The following is a 10,877-nucleotide window of genomic DNA, read 5'->3' on the forward strand; positions in this document are numbered from 1 at the left end:
TGTATCTCTTTTCTATCATTATGTACTTTTATATGCCCCTTTACTGTTTATATTTTTGCTTAGTTCATTTTATGCTTTGAGGAACTCTAACAATTTTTTGTCCATTCACATCCATATTATTTTTGGGGCAGCAGAATCTTCATATGAGCCCTGTTTGAGGCAGTGCAGAGAAATGATTGATAATCCTGCCAACAGCCATGCTGAAATTATTGTTATCTTCCTTCTTGTGCCTCAGCTGTATTTCCTCTATCACTGTTGTCAGTCAATAATCTGTTTTAAGGCCATGTTGACTTTTGTTTTTAAACTGAAAACTGAAACTGGATATAAAAAAGTGTGATTTCTCAGTTGATTTTTAGGAACCAAAGAAAACAGAACAGATTAAAACTTTTCCAGCATGAAGGGTTTGTGCTCAGTTCATCCATCTTTCAGTTTACAGCTCAGCAAAGTGACCGGGTTATATTTAGATATATCTCTTAGGGCCGGTGTAATGTTTTCACTGAGTGGTTTATAGAGACTGGACGTTTTTCTTGGCAGATCACGTGGACTTATCTCCTGTCTCTGAACTTGACTGCAGATAGTGCCGCTCTCTTCACTGTTTAGACGACTTCCACCTCCTTCAGACCCCTGTCTCATTCAGCTGGATGGTCTAAAGATAACTAACACACAATCTCTCATGTATCATCCAATGGCTGACAGACAGATGCAACTGAGTTGATAGAAAAATGTGCTTTGGGACAGAAAAATCTGCAAGTTGTTACAAACAGACCCAGTGAAAATGTAGAGTGTAAAAAGAACCAGGAAAAGCTTAACATGATAAACAGCCTGCCGTATCGGGCAAGTCACAAAACTGATTCTGAACGTATCAGTAAAATGTTTACTGAGAACATATTTAATTAGTTTTAGGCCAAAATATACGATCTCACAATTTAATATCTTCTTGTAGAGACGACAACATTATAGAAGTTTTTATGGTTAGGTTAGGCGCTCAGTAATCTCTATAAACAAAGCTGCGTCCAGTAAGCGATTATTGGAAAAACTATTTAGTATTATATAAATTACATTTCTAGGAAACTGGGTTTATTATTGATATGTACAGATACCATTTCCATGTTGAAACACAGTGGTTGTAGTCCAGACTCTTCCAGTTTGTCAGTCAGTGTTGCTGAATTACTTTTCACACAAGAGTCAGCAGTGGCAGAGAGCATGTGCAGTATGTGGGATGCTGGATTTTAAAAATATGATGCACTTGCATTGATATCCAGCAGCAGTGAGAATGGAAGACAGCACAAAGCAGAAAAGAAAAAAAACACAGTGAAAGTTAAGCGTATACTTCAGGAGGATCAGGAGGCGGAGGTTGCTGTTGATGACCTCATAACTCAGTGCTAGTGGGTTCCTGGACCCCACTGGATTTCCTCCTCCACAGACACCCTGATAAGTCAAATCACGGTAGTGGTGCGGTTCGATATAGTCTATCCAAAGGGAGGCTGCATGCAGAGAAGATAATGAATTGGTAAATCAAAGAGTTAACTGTAAGAGCCAAGAGCATGAGGAAGGAATTGGCGCTGCTTGTTAAGCATGGCGGTTGGAGCACTAGCGCCCTCCCCGGAGCCCAAGCCTTCAACCTTCATTCACATCCAACCATTCACCCACCTAGGCTGCGGCTGCAGGCCTGCAGGCTCTACACACCGCGTTATACTGAGGCTAATACAGCTGGATATCTGTAAACCCACCCACGACTCAAACCCCCACACTCTGCTGTGCTGAAGAGCCGGACAGGCGTATTCACAGCAAGAAGCTGAAATCTGTTATTTGACTCTAAACTTTTCATCCTCCGTCTCGTAAACACGGATTCACACATAAAACCAGATGACCTTGTGTGCGTCATGGCCGCCGCTGAGCTCGGTGAGCTGAGTGAGCTCCGTCATTCTAACTTCAGGCCATGGTGTGAGAACATGGCAGCAAATGTGCCTCATTTATATTCATCATTTACCGCCTTCACCTGACCGGATTACTGTCAGTGCTACCGAGAGCTCTTAGGAAAGTGAAGAAAGTGAATATATCATGCTTTTGGTATACGTTTGTGTGAATCATAGGAATACAAAATATGTACTGATATCTACTCGACTCAGCATGCTACAATTTTAGCACAGCCGCTAGCTAACTAGCTTTCCATTCTAGGTTATTAGCCCAATTTAGCATTATAAAATCCTCTATATCTTATTTTTACACTGGTAACTTTGTTAAATTGTTCAAACTGATAATCTGGGGTAAAATGCAGGTAGTGTTATTGGCTGGACAAAAACTCCAGACGTGTAACTGCGGGTTGTTTCTTAATTAATTCAAGAGACTCAACACAATCAGCATCTTATTTTATTTTTCATATACAGTAACTTTCTATTACGTGAAGCTCAGTGATCCGTGTAGAAACTTTTGGGGACATAAATCTGGCAAAACATGTGTTTGGGTTCGTTCAAGTGTTGTGTTTCTTAACTATTTTTTTCTTAGGCAAAAATTCTCAAAAAATCAATACAAAAAAGCCACCTCTCTGTCATATCTGAATATCTGACTTTGTACAGTATGTCAACACAGACGATCACGATATACAGATTCTGTATTTGACCTAAACTGAGATTATAATAATAACTTGATTAAGGCTCTCCGGTACAGCAGACCAAACATCTATATTAAATCAGAGATCAGTGAATCAGAGAAAAGTTAGTTCATCTAAGTATTTTATTTTGTAGTTTTGCTTGTACAGTGTATTTTATTGTATTAAAACTAGGGCTGTCAAGCGATTAAAAAATGTATCTAATTAATTACATGCTTTGTGAATCTAAATTATTCGCATATATCAATATTTGCTGTGAGAAGCATTTCAAAATATTCAAATGGATTTTGGAAGATGAGTGAATCAATGAGTAGCATTATAAACTTAAAGGTAAACACGTCTTTTATTTCAATACTATTTCTCCAATATATTGTTTGCCACAATTATCTTAGACAACACAGACCAACAGTGCAATTTAAAATCTGGCATAACATCTTTCATTGCACAATAAACAATATGTTTAAAGGTTGTGTCATTTGACGCCATGTGTAAAGCCTCCGTTAACCCCCTGTCCTCTACCACCTGCAGTACATTGCAATACATTTGGTGATGGAGTTGTTAATGTGTCTCAGGTAGACCGACTCATTCTGCGTCTGAACGCCTGATCGAGAGATGACGAGACGTGTCGCTCACCTTAGCATCAGCGGCGGTGCTAGCTAGCTCCGAGCTGCTACGTGCTTTGCGTTGAGGTGATATATATATATTTCAGCTGGAAGTTCTCTAAGAATCTACAAAAATTATTTTCTGCAGGGAATCTCACAGAACGGAGCATCAACAGTTACATCCGGGAGTTTATTAATGTAAACTTTCCATTCACTGAGCCAAGTAACGTTTTCTCATCCGCTTCATTACGTTGACGAGGCTGCTGAGGCCGCGCCGCGTCGGTGCATCTCAGAGCACGATTAATACATGACACAATGGTACAATGATTAATCTGCGTTCATTTTTTTGTCGCGTTATTTTTTCTGTGATTAATTAATCGAAATTAACGCACTAATTTGACAGCCCTAATTAAAACGCGTTATTAATTACACCCACAATATAATAAATATATAAACAGTCAAAGTGGTCATACATATTTGCCGGGACTGTAACACAAATGTATGTACTGCTGACTCTCAGGGTTACACGAATGCAGAAATTTCAGCTCAATTTATCAAACCACATGGTGACAGTAATTAACCTTTTTTTATGCTTTCCACCCACAACTAGTAAAAAAAGGTAGACAAACTAGAAAAAAGTAATTGTCTTTAAACTTTCGACACATTAACACTGAATCCTTACCGGCTTCCAAAGGGCAAGGCTTGTTATTGTTTAGTGTGTACATGAGAGTATTAGTCCTCACATGTGTTTGTCATGTGTCCTCTTCACAGGGGGTTCGTTTCCAGCTGCTCGCATCATTTACTGGCAGATGGAGTTATAATCCTTGCACACTGAATCCTAATAAAGAGCTGTGGCGTTATTTCACGTCTGAGAAACAACTCTGTGCTCGTGTTGTGATTATAGCTCATCTGCAAAGAGAGAAAGGGGGCTGTGCAGGAGTGAAGCGAGTGTTTATATTCTTATTATCATCAGTGTCTCAGTTTATCTAATAGACTTCATCAGGAAAGCTGCATATTCATGCATCTAAATAACAAATGGAACATTAATCAGCCATCATGCTGTATTTGCATGTCATATGTGATGCTGTGGAACAATGTGTCTGTGCTCTCTTGTTGATTAGATATTAAAGGAATACTTCACCCTCAAAATGACCATTTGTATATCACTTACTCAACCTGTGTTACCTTGAATTTGACAAGAATATTCTAATGTATCCAGTCGTATGCTTACTGCTTCCCAAACACATGGATTTTCGCTAAAACCGTACTGTATTTATACAGCTCTCCTCAAAGCGCTTTACAACAAATGCCAACATTCACCCATTCACACACTGAGGCTGCCATGCAAGGTGCCAACCTGCTCATTGGGAGCTCATTAGAACATTTCTGATTTCTAGACGACCGCTCTACGTCCTGAGTCTCACTAGAAAAACACTTTCGTGTAGTCACATAACTTGCACAGGCACGCTTCTCATCCGTGCTCGTCCAGATGAGTAGCGTACCTTCGCAAGCGTGCGATTATGCGGAAGTGTATTAAATAGTAAAGTTTTAGCAAAAATGCATGTGTTTGGGAAGTAGTGGGCATACGACTGGATAAATGATACTTGGATTATGCTGCAGGGGTTGTGTGAGAGTACATGTTTCGCTGTTGTTAAACACAGCCCCCATTTAATTCAATTAATCCAGAATTTTCTCAGATTTGTTATTCCTCGTTCATCATGGAGGCATGCGAGAAAAAAGGAAAGACACAAAGTTGCAGTATACTGTCACGATTACCAAGGCAGGGCTGTCCACATACTTTTAGCTGTGTAGTTGATCTGTCTCTGAAAGTTCTGCTACCATCACAATGAAATTGAGGTGAGTAGAATTGTTTTGTTTGTGGACCTCAAAGCGTTTGACTTTTGCCATAAAGGTTCCAGATACAATGTTTAGTTTTTCAGAATAATCCTCTAAGTGGACAGCTTTTTTTTCTCAAATGTCATTTTTCCATCATCACAAACTAAATTACATTCACTTCATTTTCCTGTCCAGGGAAGAGAGGAACCATGAAGAGTCTTTAATCTCTGTCTTTCTGTTTACATTTACTTGCCAACTGTCTGAAGTCCTTCCAGCGTTGCCAAGTCAAACTTCTCCCTAAAACTAAAACACTTGTTTTAGTCCTTTTATTTACTCTTCCCCTACCCTACTTCTCTCGGGTGACTGATAAGTGCCACGTCTCTCACTTTTCACCGTTTTGGGTTCAAATAGTCCTCATAGTTGTGTTGTTGTGCTCACATTCTCTTCTAGACTTCTCAGCTTGTTGTTGTTGTTGCCGTATACTCTTCTGTCCTTGCCACTGAGAGGTGTATGTGTATTTTTAGGTTACATCTACAGGAACTGCACTGAGGATGGATGGTCCGAGCTCTACCCCTCTTATGAGGAGGCCTGCGAGTTCACAGAGTACGAAGAGACAGAGCCAGAGGTAGATGTCCTAAAGGAAAAAGATTTTCATTAAGATTTTTGAACTGTGTAAATATGTTGAAGATGCCAAAGTATATTTTATATATTTTACAGCATCACTACTGGCAGATATTTGAGGAGTCGCCACATTTTTTTAAATGATGCCCTCTACTCTTAAATAGTAAGGCTAAATGACTGATGTTATGACTGGGGTAAAATAGATGATTTCTCTGTCATTGCTGGAAAACAAAATGTTCTATATTATTCCTGAAAAATCGTTTCTTGCTGTCGAGCAAATATTGACTCTACTCTCAAAGTAGCAAAAGAGGAAGTAGTGATGTGCACAACTGGTGCAGAAAGTCTGGGAAGAGGTTGAGATGGATTATTTAAGTGCCTGTTCATACAGCTTTTTCTCAAGAGAAAAGCTTGAAGATCCATCCATCATAATTGAACAAGTGTGGACCATCTGTCAAACCGTGTAAATCGAATAAAATAAGACTTGAAGCCTTAAAAGATGACTCGGGTTGCAGTTGTTTGAAGCGTAAGTGAAGACTCAAGCATTACACAACCACCGTAGTTGGAAAATGTGAAAGTTGTTCACAAGCACAAGGAGTTTCCAAATGTGACAAGTCATGTCGTCATAGAATTGCTCAACAAAATTGACGAAAGGGTCTGGCACATGTCTTGTCAGCAGCTTTCTTCACTTTCACCTCTGATTAATTGCAAAAACACATCAAAAATCAAGTCGGTCGCACCGATCCTGTAGTTCACAGAAGACATGCAGCTCGCCTCCAAGGTGTTGAACAAAATTACCCAAGTTTAATAAAATGTTCATACTGATGAAAACATGCCACCATGGAGTGCTTTGTAACATACTTTTTAAAAAGCAGTGGCAGTCAGGAGCTCTTATCACATTAATTAGCACTAAGGAAGAGTGTGAAGAGTGAGTGAGTAGTTACCAGTTAATACGTAAATGCTAACATTAGTTTAATTTGTCTTGTTCTATTTTGTGTTTGCATTTCAGACAACATACTTCTCCAACTTCAAACAGGTGTACACCGCCGGCTACGCTACCTCCCTCATCTCTCTTATATCGGCTATTTTTGTCTTCACCGTGTTCAGGTAAGAGTCAAATGTGTCTTCTTCTATTTGTAAGCATGACCACGATCGCCCGCTAACCTTAACAACGTGTTTATTATTGTAACCATGACGACTAAGGTCAACTAACTTTATCAAAGGTACTTGCTAAATTAAACTCAAAACATCATTTCCCAACCTACCAGGTGTTATAGCTTGAAAAAATATTTCTTACAAATACCCCAAATGTGTTTCCCAGAGAGATACCTCCTCTTAAGAAATGAAAAACACTCAGGAAAGTTTTTCTCCGCTCTCTCAGGAAGTTTCACTGCACCAGGAACTACATCCACATCAACCTTTTCTTGTCCTTCATCCTGAGAGCGAGCGCCGTCTTCATCAAAGATGGCGTTCTTTTTTCTGATGAAAATCTGGACCACTGCTTCATGTCTACTGTGAGTGTGAAACCCTACTTCAGCTCCATTAGTGTGTCTATATTTTCCAGTGAAGGACTCATAACCTTTAAAAAAGTTAAACCGGCGGTTCCATTTGTGATGGAAAGATTCTGTGACAGTACAACTAGTTTTGTCCTGTACTCAAAAATCAATTTAAGAAAGATATACATGTAGCAGTCAAATGCAAGTGTCAAAAGTAAAGATGAGGAAAGTTGAAACCTTAAAAGGGAAGTAAGAAAGAAAGTTCAAAAAATAACTTTGAAACTGTCAACTCAATGACTTCTGTCATGTTAATACAGTCGGTTGGTTGGGACTGGGGGAGGATAACCTGCATTGTGTTTCCTTGACATGAAACCCACAAACTCAGAAGAGTTTATTATCATAGAGAGCAGGAAGGACTGGCATTAAAATGCTGGGGGTGACTGAGACGAGCATTAATGACGACTGTTTCTCTTCCTACTGTTCTACTGATAAGGCTTCCTGGATTGACGGTAAGTGTCCCCCTTGTCTGTCTTGAGGGACAAGCGTCGGCACATCACCGTGACTGGTGTCATCATAAAAGTATTTTTAGTGGACATTTTGAAGTTTCACATAAGAAAAGCTAATGCGCTAAATGGTAAATGGAAATGCCTTTGTCAAATAAATTCTGATTAGCAAACATTCCGCTGTCGGCGTCTTCCGCCATAAAAAAAATGAATATATATATTTATATTGTCTTTGTCTGCACCATAAAGCATGGGCAATATTAGTTGTCATGAAAGAATAAACTCTTCCAATAGAAACAAATTCCTGAAGACCTCTCTCCGTCGACTTGTTTAGTTTACAGTTCGCAGCCTTTACTTCTTCTACTCTGTTTACTGGCGGATTACAGCCATGCATAAAGCATATCCTATAGTTTATTCACTCCAACCATTTGATGGTAACTTGACTAATTTGCATTTCTTTTTTCAGAGTTATAAAATGTTTCCTAAAATTCGCTTGACAATTGAATGGTAACACAACTATTGTTTCAAAAATGTCGATGAATTATGAGAAATAAATCTGTCGCCATTGTTGTAACCTGCATGCAGCATTGTAAAGTAAAGCTTGACAGGCGTAGCAGCAGTAACAGGGCTTAACCTTAATAACAGTATAAGTATAACCCACACCCTGAGCTTCAATTGTGTCTGATCAAGCAGAGAATTTCCGCCTTTATAAATGTAACTTGTTAACACATTATCATTACAGACCTCCTTCTGACCCATACATTTATGAGAGGGTCCATTTCCAAAACTACACAAAGACTAGTCTGATCCTTGTTGTTTTTGTCTCACAGGCATCCTGTAAATCAGCCGTGGCCTTCTTTCAGTTCAGTATCCTGGCCAACTACTTCTGGCTGCTGGTGGAGGGCATGTACCTGCAGACACTGCTTGCTCTCACCTTTGTCTTCCAGAAGAAATACTTCTGGTGGTACATACTCATCGGCTGGGGTGGGCGCTTCTTCTCTTTCACCTGTCTCTGCTTACTTTTTACTTCTTCCCTCCTCTCTCTGTCTTGTTAAAGCTCTGTGTTGACTCTTTCCTAATGATAAGGTCACTCTGTTTGTTCCTCGCAGGTCTCCCAACAACAATCATAATGGCGTGGATCCTCACTCGAAACTTCTACGATAACAAGGGGTGAGCTGCTGCAGTAGAATGTGAGAAAGAAATGTCACATAAAAATGAGGAAACTTCAATAGGCAGGTAAAATCAAAGAATAATTGTACAAGTACAGAAGCAGATTTAATAGAATACTCAGAAGTGATGCAAGATGAAAAATAACAGTTAATCTTAGTTTATCTAGCTTCTACTATTTCTAACACGTTCTGGCTGCGGTTAGTGAGTTGTTGTGTGTGTCGTGATGAGATAAACAAAATTGCCCTTCTGTGACTGCCTTGTTTATCTCATTACTGTTGTGTGTCTCAGGTGCTGGGATGACACAGATGTGGCCTTCATCTGGTGGATCATAAAAGCTCCAATAACTGCATCACTACTGGTAAGTGCAGAGCAGTAACAGTGGGAGCTATTGAGGAATTATAAGACTCCTCAATCTTGCATCAGGCCTGTATGACGCTTTGACTTTCAACCGTCTACTGCACACTTATTGTTTGTTCACATTAGATGCAACAATAACAAGTCAGTTAATACATTTCCTACATGGAAGCAAGGAAACTTGGCCAGTGCACAGCTTTTTATCGTTGGCAGTTAACACCACATCTAATCAGTGCACTTCCTTTTTCTCTCCTGCGATATTGTTTTGTTTGTCTAAGTGAGACAGGTTTCTGCTTCATTGAAACTTAAATTTATTAAATTTTTTATTCCCATCTTGAAATGATTGGCGAGAGACCTTTCGCCTGCCTGCGGGCAACCGCACACACTTCTTTACTATTGGTTGAGGCTGCAACTCAGCCGGTCAAAGTTCACCAAAGTTGGACTGCGCGCAATGCAAAAATGCAAAATGGCATTCCACTGGAAGCTGATGTTTTATTCATCCCTTCACTCGCACAGAATAGAAGCGAACGGCCAATATTCGCCAATGTTCATTTTGACCGTGCCCTCATGCTATTACCCCCATGCAGGTTGACTGGCATAGAATTAGTAAATTCAGTAGTTTTAGTTAGTTAGAACATCATCCCTCACTGGCTTCCCACCTGTGTTTTGCCTCTGTGCCATCAACAACAAAACACTTAAAAAACGTTTAAAATAATGTCCCCCCTTTTTCTTTCCAATAACAGAACAGTAAATTCCCCTGTACCGCAGGTTTGATGTGATAATACGACAGCAGACCATCCAATGAAAAATGGCTGTTGTAGCACAAATACTGTGTGGGTTCTTTCGTATTTTTCTTGACAGCTCTTTGTTTGTTTCATGTAGGTGAACTTCATCATCTTCATCAATGTAATCCGTATTCTGGTCCAGAAGCTGAGATCTCCTGGTGTCGGGGGCAACGACACCAGTCACTTCAAGTTAGAAGAGACTAAATATACCTCCACATGATGACATGCACAAACACATAGATACACACACCAATGAACTGCAGACACTGTGAGTAGTCATCATTTGTGTTTGTTTTTTACTATGTGTGCAGGAGGCTTGCCAAATCCACTCTGCTCCTCATCCCTCTGTTTGGGATGCATTACATGGTGTTTGCCTTTCTGCCAGAAAACACAGGAGCAGAGGCCCGGATCTTCATCGAGCTCGGCCTGGGATCCTTTCAGGTAAAACATGCAATACAGATACAAATTCAATTAAGGAGATAAGGATTAAACAGCTCTTGTGATCCAACACGGGTACGTTAAATATATACAATTCACATTTTGCATGACCCAGTGTCCTCAGGACACTACATTTTTTGGATAATATTTTTCTGTTCTGAAGGGATTTGTTGTGGCCCTGCTCTACTGTTTCCTGAATGGCGAGGTAAGTAAATATTTTTGCTACATTTCAGGCTTATTATTATATCATTAATATGATCTTATTAGAATTAGTCATGGAGGCAACGTGCATCCTAAATCATTACCACTGCGCAAGATTAAAACATCTAATTAATTACAAGCTTTGTGATTAATTAATCTAAATTAATCGCATATATCAATTCTTGCTGTGATGGATCATGGATTTTGGAAGATGAGTGAATCAATGAGTAGCATTATAAACTGGTCAACATATCTTTATTTCAATA

General features: G+C 39.5%; 1 protein-coding gene across 1 annotated transcript in view; it reads left to right on the forward strand.

The window, feature by feature from the left end:
* Positions 1–10,877, forward strand: part of ghrhrb (growth hormone releasing hormone receptor b) — a 38,243-nt gene that overhangs the window by 25,510 nt on the left and 1,856 nt on the right. Inside the window, exons 4-12 of the mRNA XM_029430410.1 lie at positions 5,571–5,671; positions 6,674–6,771; positions 7,046–7,178; positions 8,494–8,647; positions 8,773–8,833; positions 9,122–9,191; positions 10,070–10,161; positions 10,284–10,413; positions 10,574–10,615. Coding sequence (XP_029286270.1) covers positions 5,571–5,671; positions 6,674–6,771; positions 7,046–7,178; positions 8,494–8,647; positions 8,773–8,833; positions 9,122–9,191; positions 10,070–10,161; positions 10,284–10,413; positions 10,574–10,615 — 881 coding nt within the window. The remainder of the gene's footprint in view (positions 1–5,570; positions 5,672–6,673; positions 6,772–7,045; positions 7,179–8,493; positions 8,648–8,772; positions 8,834–9,121; positions 9,192–10,069; positions 10,162–10,283; positions 10,414–10,573; positions 10,616–10,877) is intronic.

This window comes from Cottoperca gobio, chromosome 4 (assembly GCF_900634415.1).
Source record: "Cottoperca gobio chromosome 4, fCotGob3.1, whole genome shotgun sequence".
Taxonomy (NCBI): Eukaryota; Metazoa; Chordata; class Actinopteri; order Perciformes; family Bovichtidae; genus Cottoperca; species Cottoperca gobio.